The sequence below is a fragment of the Tiliqua scincoides genome, chromosome 1 (genome assembly GCF_035046505.1).
Source record: "Tiliqua scincoides isolate rTilSci1 chromosome 1, rTilSci1.hap2, whole genome shotgun sequence".
NCBI classification, from domain to species: Eukaryota; Metazoa; Chordata; class Lepidosauria; order Squamata; family Scincidae; genus Tiliqua; species Tiliqua scincoides.
The window spans coordinates 21,012,654-21,027,216 of record NC_089821.1 but is presented as its reverse complement, the minus strand read 5'-3'; the positions used below and the strand labels follow the sequence as shown (position 1 = coordinate 21,027,216).

General features: G+C 41.8%; 1 protein-coding gene across 4 annotated transcripts in view; it reads left to right on the top strand.

Moving 5' to 3' along the window:
• Nucleotides 1-14,563, top strand: part of RAD51B (RAD51 paralog B) — a 354,598-nt gene that overhangs the window by 114,490 nt on the left and 225,545 nt on the right. For all 4 annotated transcript variants that reach the window (XM_066633331.1, XM_066633322.1, XM_066633340.1 and 1 more), the window contains exon 8: nucleotides 2,735-2,831. In XM_066633331.1, the coding sequence (XP_066489428.1) occupies nucleotides 2,735-2,831 (97 nt within the window). The remainder of the gene's footprint in view (nucleotides 1-2,734; nucleotides 2,832-14,563) is intronic.

Here is a 14,563-nt window from a genome sequence, read left to right as displayed (position 1 = left end):
TAAGGCAGTTGTGTTTTCATTTTCTGGTTAATCGGCCATAACTTTTGGTAGAAAACAGATATTCTAATGGGGTTTGTTCATTGCATTCTGCATTAAATTACCTTTCCAACAATATGTAACATGATGGTATTATTTGTACATATCAAGATTTTCATAATTTTGGACACTAGTGTCAAGCTCAGCTTGTTGCCCCCCTAAAGCCTGTTGCCCAGAGTGGCTGCTACCCCCTGCACCCCCTTAGCTACACCACTGTGCAGGCTCTTGGATGACCAAAGCAGGTGGAAAGTAGAGCTGAAACAGGCACAACCCTGTTCAATTGAAGGGGGAGAAAAGGCACCACTCTGTGTGCACTGAATAGTGATATGGGTGGCAATGGCTTATGTACTCTTACTCAACTGATGGATCTGGCTTGTGCGTGTGTGTGTGTGTGTGTGTGTGTGTGTGTGTGTGTGTGTGTGTGTGTGTGTGTGTGTGTGTGTGTGTGTGTGCTGACTATGACAGGCGCTGAAACAAGAGGCAACCCAATCCTAATCTGCCCTGCAACAGGCAACAGGCAGGCCAGCATCCCTGCCCTGCACCAGAGCAGGGTTGGAGCCAAAAGCCTGGGGCAAGGGGAATTGCTTCCCCTTACCCTGGGTAAAGCTGCAGCAGCTCCAATGGGTCTACTCGGATCTGCACCACCAGGTAGCGCAGATCTGAGCTGCCCTGGGGTGCCCAGGACCAGGGATAGGATCCAGCATAAGTGCTGGATCCTGTCCTCAACCTGCCTGCCTGCAATCCTGCCCACTCACCCACCGACCTCTGTGCTGATCTGACTCGGCCAGCATGGGCTTAGCTTTTGCACCGGCCCAACGGGGCTTGAGTCAGCGCCCAGGGGTCATGACACATCCGTGTGCTAGCCTCCTTCCTTCAAGAGTGGCACAAAAGTGATTTACAGCCAAGGGCGTGCTGTGGATTGCGAGAGAAAAATAGAGGGCATATACATCCAAAGAAGATACTGGATACACAAAGCCCATCTGTGCCTTTTTGCTGGTTTCCTGCAGGGTTTTGCAGCTTTGTGAGTATTTACTTTGTACTTGGAAACTGGTGGAATCGGCTTTCTTCAGTGAAGTGGGCTATGAATTACAGTACTTCAGTTTTAAAAAGAAAATATTCAATGTAATGCAGTTACTAAAAAAAAATACATGTGACATAAACAAAGCATAAGATGGCACGGCGCAAAGTTTATTTTGGAACTGATCTGGGATGACCACATCACTCTTGGGTTCTTTGACATTTGTGAATTGTGCAGTCAGTGCAAAAGTCTGCCAATAAAAGCTTTATACTGTGCCATAATGTAGAAGTGTGAGCACGCACATGTACATTCATCTGAAATTCATTCTGTTCCTTGCCTTCACATCTGTTTCTGCTGAATCTGTCTTCATGTTTATGCTCCTTTGAACTCTGTCTTATGATTTTGAACTCAACATTGGTATATTGGTATCAGTGGAGCGTCCTTCAAGGCTGAGTCCACTCTAGTCTGGTACCCCTTACACTAAGGACCCAATCCTATCCAGCTCTCCAGCACCGTTGCAGCCCCAAGGGAAGGGAACAGATGTTCCTTTACCTTGAGGAGGCCTCTGTTACTGCCCACCACCACCACAAGATGCAACGCATGCCCTATTGGCAGTGGAAAGTTGGATAGGATTGGGTCCTAATTATCTATGCATGTGGATTGTTATAAATACAATGTTAAGTTTACCATGGTAGTATATGGAAATTTGTATCTTGGTTTCCTCTTTGAATCTGAGTCTCTTATTGTCCCAGTTGTGCAATATATGCTTATGTGCAAGCTTCTTCTGACTGTTGATCAGTGTTCCCTCCCAGCAGAGCTCCGCACAGTCCACTAATGCCAAACCGTAGAAATACTTGTAAATTCTCCTCTTTTCTCTTAGAAACAGAGGTTGGTCCTTCTTATCCATGGTTTCAGGACCCACAGATTTGACATTGCAGGTCCTGACCCACATCTGGAGGGCCACACCGAAGCTCTTGGACACAGCTGAAAGTGCCTTCCGATCTCACCTGGGTGGTATTCTGAGGCGTGTAGAGGTCATGCATGGCCTCCATACGCCTCAGAAGTCCTCCTAGAGGCTTCTGAGAGACACTTCTGATTTCACAAAAAACCAGAAGTGCCTCTCAGAAGCTTGTGGGAGACCTTCTGAGGCACATGGAGGCCGCATGTGACCTCTGCACGCATCAGAACACCTCCAGATGTGACCAGAAGACTCTTCCAGTTGCCTCTGGAGGTCCTCTGAGGGCCCCCCACAGATCTCAATTTGCACAGGATCGATACCTGCAGGGGGTTCAGGAACCGATCTCCCACAGGTACTGAGGGCCAACCTGTATATATTTCTAGGAAATATATTTATTTATTCAATATATCTTAGTACAAGCAGCATTCCGTTTTTCTCCTGATGTTACCAAGACTGCCCTTTTCCATACCAGAGGGATATGAAGTGTAATGTGAAACTTTTGAGGAATCCTGCAAAGCCTCTGTTTGTGTTGCTGTCTGTATCACCCGATTAAGATGCTTCTATAGTTGATCCAAATTTTCCAGGAAGAGGTTGAAATTATTGAAAATTAGGGTGGATGTTGATGGTTACCTGTCTATACATTCCTGTTCTTGTCTGGGCTACTTCTGCTTATTTAAGTTCTGGTAATTCGAATACATTTCTGTCTCTATGTCTGTTTGCAGGTTATCTTGACAAATCAGATTACCACGTGGCTGAACGATGGCCTTGCTGTACGGGCAGACCCGCTGTCTCCAGCAGATGACTTGTCTTTATCTGAAGGTAAGCAATCCTTTTTATTCCATTTGAAACTTGACTCTAACACAAATCTGCACCACCACTCTCAAGTATCTTGTTCATATGTAAGGGGCAAAGCGAGTGTGGTTATATACTAGTATAAAATGTAATTGAGTGTTCAAAATCCTTTTAAAACTTCTCTTCCCTCTCCCGATGTTTAGGAGTAATAAAAAGCACTGATAAAAAGATTACATGCTGAGATTTTAGAAAGAGTCTTTATCCATTGATTTCTTTGGTAGCATATTCAAAAAATTATTGAGCACCTACAGACCTGGTAAATTACAAAATCCCTCACCCCCCTTTAAAAGCAAGATATTTGAGGAACTAGCTAGATGATCCCACCAGTCTCGTGATATGACAGAGCCCAGGTATTGACTGTAATCATCATTCTTTCAGAAGGAAAACAGCATGGCTGTCTTGGAAAAAGGACAATTATTCATTTGTGCATCCTAAACCTTCTGTTGTACTGGTTTCAAATGTAATGTAGCAAAGTTCAGATCTCAATACTACATTATGCTGTTGAAACCTGCGTCTAATGTAACACAGCCTGATTTTGTTAGAAACCTACATCTGTTAAGAGGATGGAAATGATGCAATTGGGCAGTATCTTTCATCTAACCATATGCTCCTATCACTAGTAGTATCCAATAGCCTTATTTTGCAGATTTTACCCTTACAGCATGCCTTTTGAAGAACTGGGACAAACTGAAATTATGGGATTCAGTGGCAGAATTAAAAGCAACTTTGAGCCCATTACCTTATCTAGACTGGCTTCTGGCCTGGTTTTAAGACTGTAATCATCTTGGTCATCTAGTGCAGGGGTGTCAAACTTGTTTCATGCAGCAGGGTGAATAGAATTAATGGCACCTGCTGAAGTAACATCATTTAGGCAGAAATGATGTCATTAAGCAGAAGATGAGCAGAAATAAGCACTTTGTTCTCACCTAGCAACACATTAGCTCTGTGGTTCCCAAATTTGTGGGTTGCGACCCACCAGTGGAACCAGAAATGGGCCATTTCCCTTCAAGAGGAATGGGTGGCCCAATGGCGCTGCAGCGATTTTGGTGCCCTGGGGACCCAGGGGCATTTAAACATACCTGGGGGGGTCACAAAGCCTGCTGGAGGCTTGCAGCCCCCTCTGTGAGCCTCCCCTCTGCTGCACTGAGCTCCAGTTGGAGCCTGGAGTTTTAAATGCCCCTGGATCCCTGCAGCATTGTTGGGGCACACACAGCATGCTCCTGCCCCACCCCTGCAACAACTTACAGGGTTCCCAACTCCCTCAGAGGTGTTTGGAAACCATTGTATTAGCTGCAAATGACAGAAGAGAAATTATGAAGATCTTGGTATGGCTAGGACAGCGTTTCCCAAACTCCTACAAGGGAGTTGGGAGCACTGTAAATGTGTGTGGTTGCGACCCACCAGCCAGGGAAGCACTTATCCCTGCCCCTTTAAGGGCAGGGAAGTGAAAATTTAGCAACACAATCCTGAGGATTCCCTCCTCAGAAGAAAGTATGCACCATAGGGTGGGAAGAGTAAAAGAAAGAGGGTTAAGATTGAGAGGAATTCATTGGTTTTGATAGAAGAGAGATTATATCTCAGGTTGCACAGAGAAAAAGGGCATTAACAGAGGGTGGATTTTTTAAAAGGCAGTTAAACTTAAAAGAAACATGTTTTTCTGTGGTTAAAGTAGCACTATGATCCTTGTGACTTAATAAAAATGACCCTCAGTGTGATGTGAGTTGTGCATCCTTGAAGCAGAGTAACGTTTACCAATTTTTGTGAGAGCACTGAGCACAAAGAACTCTCAAAATTGGTTTGGTTGTAAGCAGCCATCTCAAACAGCATCAAGTGAAGTGTTGCAGCGTGTTAGAATTTGAAATGCACTTGAGGGAATAATAACATTTTGACACATGTTAGGTCATTCTCCTCATTGTTAAAGCCACAAACTCTTAAAAATCTATTGCAAACTTGTTTGTGCAAGCTCCATTTGATGGAAGCAGTAGTTTTCCTCTGTGCGTCATGGAGGTAGGTTCTAAAATGCAGTGATTCATAATTTGTCAAATATCCAGTTTTACTAGAAAGTTTTGAAATAAATCCTAAGTGATTAGGCATCCTTTGTAGACACACTTTCATTGGAATTAGTTGCTTGAGGTTAAATATATTGGAGTGGTAATAAAAAATCTGGCTGTGGTTATCATTCTGAGTACTTAACTGACATACTGTGTTTCTGCTCATGGCTCCACTTATTGGATTTCATTTTGCTGCAGCACTGTATAGTCATCCAGTATCTCTTATCTGTATCCTGTGGAATCACAATATGTTAGAGTTTGAAGGAAGTCTTCAAGGTCATCTAGTCCAGCACCCTGCTTAGTGTAGGCGACTGCTACAGCATCCCCTGCAGGTGGCCATCCATTGTTGGAAACCTCCAGTGACTGAGAGCCCACCACAGCTTGAGTCAGTCTGTTCCAGTGCTCTTCCTCATAGGATGTGGCTTCCAGAACTTCCATGTTAGCTGCCTGCTTTTGAATCCATTATAGGTTATCAGTGTCCTTCTTAAAATGTGGTGCCCAGAACTGGACACAGTATTCCAAGTGTGATCTGACTAGTGCAAAACAGAATGGAACGATTACTTCTTGTGATCTACACTCTATGCTGCTTTAATGCAGCTCAGTATTGAATTAAGGTTTTTTTGCAGCCACATCACACTGCTGGCTTCACGTTCAGGTTGTGGTTTGTTAGGCCACCTAGATCCTTTTTCACACAGGATGTTGCAAAATCTATCCTTCAGATAAACCCTTTAATATTACTAGGTATTTATGCTTATGCAAGTGATGGGGTGGGGAGAGAAAGAGGACGTTAACAATAATTAAAGTTCTGTACATACGCTGGCTAGGTAGGACTTCAGGTAAGTCTATGTGTGCATACCTAAGAAGCATGCCATTAATAATTAGAAATTTGTGACAATAAGGAATTCAGTCCAAATATTTTTTGACTTCATCCTCTAACTTGGGCAGTGATTGCACAACTAACCTGGTCATATCTCTGCAGTTTCAGTTGTCTATGACTGAAAAAGACAGAACTAGGCTGTAACTCTTCTTGGAAAATGCTTATAGCCCCCAAACCAGCAGTTAATGCATTATAATTTGATCCTTTAGCAAAGGTGCTTATGTATTGAACGTACTCTGCACTGTCCTGTTAAATGTTTCTTAAAATATGTTCAGTTAAGGTATGGTGACAAATTAGAAGCAAACTTGACATTTGATTTAATTCATATCTAATCAGTTGCTATGAAGACTGATTGTACTAACAACCAGACTCTTTTCATATGTGGTTATATAGACTATTGCGGTATTTCTGTGCCTTGGATTGGAGAATACCCCTTAGGAGGGAACTGAAGAACCTGGTTTTATTTTTTCTTTTATATAGGATCACAGAATTGCAAGGAACCTTATATATATCTCTAAAACCTAATGATGCAGGATTTGCTGGGTATAAGTGTTACATGTGACTGCCAGATGTTTGTTTAATTGGCACTTGATTTTTTCCTCCTTTTTATTGAATTCCAGATTATAGCTACAAAATCTCCACAGGGTAGCCTTACAGTTGTTATTCCAGTACATTAAAAATGTTTACACTGTTCCCGAATTCTTCCATTGACCCCATCCTTTTCCTACTAGGCAATCTAAACCTATTACTTATTGATAACTACAAGCATTAGATTAACTGAGAATGGATTTCACTGGCAGAAAAACGGATAAAATGTTAGCAAAAATATATGAAATATAAGACCACCTTTCTTGGGGAAATTCTGATTAAAAAATATAGAAATCTGATATCCATTGCTGAAGAGGGACAGTTGCTCTCCCCCATCTAAATGTAAGAGGACACCACTTTAAAAGGTGCCTCTTTGCCCAGTTAGCAGGGCCATCTGGAGCAAACATAGGGCACAATCCTAACCAGGTCTACTCAGAAGTAAGTAGGCAAGAGGCAGGGGCAGGAGGTCTGGCTCAGTTGGTAGAGCTGCCGCCTTGTATGCCTGAAGATCTGAGGCTGCCAGTTCGAAACAACAGGAAGTACCCGAGAACTGACGATACGCTGATAGACTGATGAGCTGACCCTTGGTGGCAGAGAGGGGTTGCCGTCAAGTGGAGCGTGGGAGGCGAAGGGCCAGAGAGAGGCCAGATCGGGAAGGAATCCAGCTGGAACGAGGAGTTCTATGAAAGACTAGAACTATTCAATTGTAAAAATCCCTACGGGGGGTTTAGAACAGCCTGCCTATGTAAACCGCCTTGGATTGAAGTCTGAGGAGAAATCTGATGACCAAAGAAAGGCAGTATACAAATACCTGTATAAATAAATATAAAGTCCTATTTTGTTCAATGGGGCTTACTCTCAGGAAAGTGTGGTTAGGATTGCAGCATTAGTCCCCCTCAAAGACCGGTTCTAAGAAAAGAACCCCACTGATGAGATAATGGATCATGACATTGTGCCACTATTTGCAGCTTCTGAAGTGTTTACAATGGGAGCTCTGTGAAGTCATTTGGGCATTTTAGCCTTGATGATTCAAAGGCATACGTGATAATAAGGAGGGAGAAATTGTTACTGCCATCTCACCAGATACAGTTACTGAAATGCCTTATTGGCCACGTACAAAGCCTGGTGTTTTGAATGCAATGATGAATGCAGTCTGTGAATTTGAGTTATCAGAGGGCACTGAGCCCCACCATGCAATGTACATACAATTTGTACATGCCATTCCTTGCTAGTTGCAAGGCCTGACAACAATCTTTTCTTAAAGTTCTTCTACTTTCAGGTTCACCTTGCCCCTGTTCAGTCTATCATTGCAGTTAGAAACCCGGAGTAAGCACCAAGATTGCAGGGCCTGGTATTAGATAAACCAGAGTTGGGTGTTATGAGCGTATAGTAAGACAGAGTTTGCTGTTATGAGCATATAGATGGCACCGCATTCAAGATTTCTGCATAATGTAATTAGTAGAACTAAATTATAGAGGACATGCCACATCCCCCTGATCTCAGGGTAATTTGATAGCAGAGTTGGGAATCAAGTCCATGAATCCTGATGCTAAGTTTCTTCCTCTAATTATTAGACATGTAGTTAGTCACTTATCCAAAATGTATTGCCTGACTTGTCTTACAAGAAAAAACAACAGAAAATGTTTCGCATATTGGTATAATAAAACTGCTTCAGGCACAGAACGTGCAGAACTAAGGGGTCCTTTGGAAGATGGAGAATTACATAATCTCAATGTAATGGCCAGGGAATTCTTAAGAAAACAGCCACAAAGGCCATGCACTACACATTCCTGGAGACCCACCAGCCTGAAACTTCAACCATTTAAAACATTATTCTGGCTTCAGACTTGGTATAAATAAATTTAATTTTTAAAATTACTGCATCGTTTACGGTTCCTCCTTTAAACCCAGCTGACAGAATCCACTCCAGATGTCTGGTGGGCAAGAACAGCAAGCAACAAAGGCAGACAAAAAACCCAGAAATTTAATGAGCAGAGAAGGATTTAAAATAAAAATAGGAGCAATAGAGGAAAAACCTGGCTGAAATTTGATATCCTTTTTTAGCAGGAACACAGTAATTATTTTATCTTGTTCATAAGACAGCAAATGTATTAGGCTGTTTTTTCTTCAAAGCCACAAGGGCTTGGCTGATGAAACCTGAAATTGCTGTTCCATAACCTTTGCTTTTAAATTAAACAAATGACCTCAGATTTTGGAGCAGTTCTCAGCTCCAGGGAAAGTATGCCATTAACAGAATGCCAGAAAAGTATTTAATTGATACAAGCCTTGAAAACCACTCAAGAGGGTGTTATTTCCCTTATACAGATTTCTGGGAAATGACAGAGCCCCAGTTCATACATTCACTGAAACTGTGTGTTGAAATATCCCATCTACCATGCAGATAACTTTCCATGTGAGTGGAGGCCTTCATTTGAATATTTGATCGCACAGAGGCTCTGCTCTCTTCATGCAATTATCCTCCTCCAAAAAAGGTGTATGTGTGAGAAATCTTTTGGGCGGAACCTCTTCACAATTGACCATTTGTGTGGAGGTCCTGACTCCCATGAGAAGTCATCTGTGGCGTGGAAGGGAGGTGTTTCTGTCTCTCTTCTATCATGTTGTTTTAGCACTAAACCCCACTGAACATATGAACTAGGGTTAAAAAGCTGGAGAATTTTGTCAGACATAAGCAGTATATGAAGGACTCCATAACCAAAGTCTGAATTTAGTTCAGCAGATGCTAATTAGATTACCCAAGAAATACAGTGCATTAGACATGCTCCATTGTGTTCAGCAGCTAACCTGGACAGATGGAAGAGTTTATCTGCGCTTGGCACATAATTAGAGTTGAGTGTCTTTAAAAATAAAAAGGATCAAGTTCCAGATACAAACTATGAACAAAATATTCAGTTTCAGAAAAGCTTATATAGTACCAGTTTGTCCCAAGACGCACTGCTGGCAATATTTCCATAGACCACTCTGGAAATTGCAATGAACAGGAACTAGAGTGAGTGTTTGGGTTTCATTCTGAATATTCTCTGTACACCTGTCAAAAAAAGGAAAAAAGCCAGTCCAGCAACATCAATAAACAAAGAGCCTTGTCTGAGCTTTGAAATCCAGACTTGTAGGCGCTTTGCCAAACCCAGGCAAGTTTTATGGAACACAGTAATTTATCCAAACCACAACGTAATGGCCATGTATTTTTTAGCATATTCCTCCCATTGTTAGCGATTGCCAGGGTCTTTATGTTCAAACTGAAGACATTTTCCTTCCCAGTCAGGCTCCTCCAAGTACAGTGACATTACCGTCCCTTGTTCTTTCACCACACCTTCTAGTCAGTCCTGTGCACTGTGTTATAAAACTATAAAACTAAAGAGTTGGACTGTCTAGTTCAGCAAAAAATGATCATTGAAGTCTGTAGTTCCTATTTCATAGTACATCATCTTTCTGAATACCCTGGAGGGAACGTTTATTTTTTAGAATTAAAAGAAAAAAATCTCATGGTGTGTAATTACTTTTAAGACACAAACTTCTCCTTAGGGTCTTGTTATAGTACACTACGAAGCAGTCTGGGAGTTTTTAATGTTCTGTTTTTTTGTCCAACCTTGTAAAAGGAAAAACTATTCATATACTTATTTCTAAAATGGTTAAATCAGCAGGACCTGTAAACTTCCCTTTTGGAAGCTCCCTACCACCAAAACATTATTGTACAACTGTGGATAAAATCATCAAGAGAATGAGAACATCTCTGAAAGCAACTGTAACATTTAAGAAGTTAGAGGAAAGAAACTTGTCTATTCCTTGTTATTTCAGAAATCTACCTTTTGGTAACATTATAGCTCGTGCGGAGACCTTTTATAAAGGAGGAATGTCACGTAAGCTTCAGTGCACTTGAGCTATGTCTCAGCTGGTTGCAGGCTGTGGCATGAGCTGGGTGTGAGTGAATGAAGGTCACATTTATGAAACATTTGGGATATATACAAGACAATTCAGCAGCTTCTGTATGGCTTCGGCCTTTGACAATTGCTTGGATGCTGTGAATAGAGGTCAGTGAAGAATGGGTCACTAAGAGCATATTGTGCAAGTGAACTTCTTTTTCCCCAGATCAGTAACCCCCTTGAATTGTCTCTACACACTGCAGGTCAACTAGCAGTGCCAGTCATATCACCAGGAAACTCTCTGTGGCATATAGGCAGAAGTGTTGTTTCTGGTGAGTAAGATAGGATTACAGCCTAAGCGTAGGGTTCCTACGCTGGAACAGGCGAGCCAAGAGGCTTGCGCTGTATCCAGCGCAGGATAGTGGCCATAAGCAGCTCAGCCAGAGGCAAGGGGAAACATTTCCCCTTACCTCTGGGTAAAGGCCACTGACCCGTATGGGTCTTCTCCATGAACATGTGCCACCACTTGAGGTGGTGCAAGTCAGAGGAGAGCAGAGTGGCTTAAAGCTGCTCTGTTCTTCTCAGGAACGGGGGCTGGGATACAGCATAACTGCCCCGCCTCCCGCTCCCCACCCACCCATCCGCGGGGCCAACCACCTCTCACCCTTCCTGCCCAGGAATGCCTCCCCCCCGCCTCTCCCCTTCCTCCCCCCTGCCTACCTTTGCTGCTTGCGTTGACCCACCTGGGCCAACGCTAGTCTCGACAAGGAAGTCATCATGGAGGCTGGATTCAGCCTTCATGTGTCGGCACATCTCTGTGTGCTGAAGCTGCTTCCCCCTGAAGAGGTGCAAACATGCCTTACAGCAACTCATTTCCAGGATTGCACCCAAAGTCTTACTAAACACAATGGGCTTACTTCTGAGTAAAAGAAATAGCATTTTCAAACACCTCTACATATAGGTAAATAGGTAAATCGTAGTGAATACTGTATAACAACTTGTAAATGACATGTTGAATGGATAAATGTTACTTCCAAGGTTTTAGAAATTTTTTTAATATAAAAGGAATGCACTTATAAGATCACAAATGAAGAGCTCAGAATAAGTGAGGCATAAATATTATGTAGCACACAAGCTCCCAATAGGAGATTAAGGGCTTTTAACATGTCTGTTTCAACAGCCTGCTTTTTTATTAAGCGTGTCTGATGGTTGCTTGCAAATGTGTGGTGTACTACTTAAAAAAAAAAAAAGCAAACTGAATACTCTTTCACATGCATGTGTAGTCTGTACCCACCACAGCCTGCCACTGCCTCATGTTCCCGCAGCCTCTTTTTATGCCCCAGGATGAGAGAGGTAGAGATGAAGATAGAACTTCTACTTAGCTGTGGCGTATTCTATAGTTCCCAGAAGCCTTAAGCCTGGAGCAAAGAGTGAAGTTGCCCATTAGCTGATCTTTCCACCCGCCACCATGAGAATCTCAACAGAAATGTTTTATTCTTGGTTCTTCCCCTGAGACATGGTCTGCTCCAGTGTACAATTACTGAGAGACAAGTCAGTTTGGGTGAGCTCAATGCAATAAAACCAGAGGCCTCATTCCCTCATTTTTTGGTCTCTTGAACTGAGTTAGCTTTAAGCCAGTGCCTCTGATTGTCTGATTTCAGTGTCTGCCGTGAAGGATGGTCTGGGTTTTTTTATGTTCAAAACAATGTTAAGATGCAGTTGAGACCTTTTCAAAATGATTTGCTTGTCATTACAAATGTGTTGCTTTGTTATTTTCTTCCTGCCTAGGGACATCTTGCCTCAAGGCAGCACTTCTATACCATAGATAACTTTTTTTTTTTCAACACTTGAAACAGCAATGGATTATTTCTGGAAAAATTCAGTGGTTTTCCCAGATAGCAGTGACACTGTAATTTGGCATGTGTTGTTGCTTATGTCCTATTGGATAGTGCCTGTGACTTCATTTATGACAAGCAATCCAACATTGTTGTCCTCCACACCCTTGTTTGAGTCATGCTATGACACTAGCACCAGTATTCAGCCTACAAAATGGGACCCTCTCTCTGGAGCTGAATTGATTAGTCTCAAGGCAGAATATTCAGAAGCCCCTTGGTAATTTCTTACAGGTGTCCCACTAACAGCTAGTTCATACTTTGCTTAGAAACATTTTGCCATCTGCCAGTTGACTTCTCCAATGTTTGTCTTAAGACTATCAGTTTTGTTCACTATTCCTTCTTTGACCATTCCTGATCTTACACATGATCCAGCTTTGTGTAATGGGACAGCATCAACGCAATTCCCCATGCATCCAGGCTACAACCTCTCTCAGAGAGCATTACCTGTGGATGAGATATTGTTCTGTTGTCTTTGAATGAGGACTTATAGGACTATAATAAAGAAAACTTTATAAAGAATCTTTCCCAAAGTGTTCAAGATGCTTCATATACATTTGTTTTTGTAATTCTGACAATGAGCATTACAGTTGCAAGGGGCTCAAGGAAATGGTTGTTTGACTAAGACTTCCAATATGTTGATAACTGAGGTTTTATGTGAGCCAAGGACATTTCAGCTCATAATCTATACTATGCTGCTCCAGCTCTATACTGTAATGGCTAAAACATAATTGGAGCACATTTTGAACAAATAATCTGGATGAACCCTTTTATAATTAGTTAAATTTCTGCCTTGTTTTTTTATGGGTTCTTTTCATTTTATAAGCATATTGGTCAGGATATGAACTATTTTATGGCATGCCCAGTGGCTTTTCCACCTTACAATGGCAGGTACCCCCTATACCATATTAGGAACTTGCTTTTGAATGTTCCTTCAGTTTTAGAAAGGTTTGCCATGTGGCATTGGAGAGCTGCTATTTGAGAAACAGAATTCCAAAACCCTTGGGCCCCCCTCTTTTCATTGGGGGATATTCTCTCTCTCTCTCTCTCTCTCTCTCTCTCTCTGAGAGAGCACAGTGGTGTCTTTGTAATATCTTTGGCTATTTATGCATTGACTGCCTGTGGCTGACGTCTCGTGCCATTCTTCCCATTTTAAGATCACTTTTATGATATCACAGTCTGCTAATGAATTTTCAACTTAATTTCAAGCTGCTTGTGATGAAGTAGAAAATGGCAGAGTGAAATACTACTGATTTATTCCTGCTGTGTCTGATAGTATAAGAGGAGAGCTCACGTTTTATGCTGCTGGAGAGGTACTGGAGTTTTCAGAGCATGAGGAAGGGCTACTTCTTCATGAGATGAGGTATCCTTTGTCACTTTGAGACGAAACTCAAAGTGTGGCATGGACTTTCATAGATTAGAGTCCAGAGCCTTTCAGATCAGGTTGCAGATCTCTCAGAGCCCTTCCCAGCTCATCCTGTCACCTTGATACTCCTGCCAATTGCTTTTCCTGGGTTACTGCTGCATTTGAATGGAGAGTACACGAATTGCCCAACAGTGGTTCTCGTGTTTGTCTTTTTGTAACTGGCATCTCATTTGGATTTAGTTTCCTGTCATCTGTTGAAACTATCTAGGGCAACTTAAGTTCTTTCAGAAATAACTGTGTCTGCAAAGAATAGCTCACAATGGAGCAGTCATTTCAGCTTCCTTTGGGCTGGATGCCAGTTTATAGAATAATGGATCTTTCTTTCCTCTTGGACTGCTGCTAGCTTTGCTCATCTTCATAATTTTCCTTACGTAGATAAGGGGAAATGGGGATATTTTTCATTGTGCTCAATAAGCATCTGTGACAATTAATGGCAAGGGAGTAATTCTAACATTTCAGCAGCTATGAAACATTCACCATTTTAATCCATGTGGCAGTCCAAATTTTGATACTAGTTCTGACAATAATGGTCTGTTAAACTTTAAAAAAAAAAATCCTCTGACTTTGATAACTTGATGAGGGTCCTGTAAGATGCTTTTGTGCTGCTCTAATTTAATATAGATAAAGGCTGTAGGTGTTAATTGTGTAATCTGCTAAAGCTTTAATTGGTGGAGAGCAATTTAATTACTAGGAGCAAATTTTAATCTGTATGGCTGAGAACAAATTATTATGAATATTTGTATACATCTTTTCCACAAGAGTAGTTCACCAAGCTGTTTACATAGTAAAATAAATCAAAACGGCACATTTACTGTTTTTTAGACTTATTCTCATGTGTTACTGTAATAAGGAATGAAAAAGAAAATAAATTTTTTTCTACCACTGACTGTCAGATATTAATTTGACCTGCCCCCATCCTATCCAATGCTGGTGTAGCAAGGCCCATGGTGTATCCATTGTTGCAGTGGTTCTCACACATTTAGCACT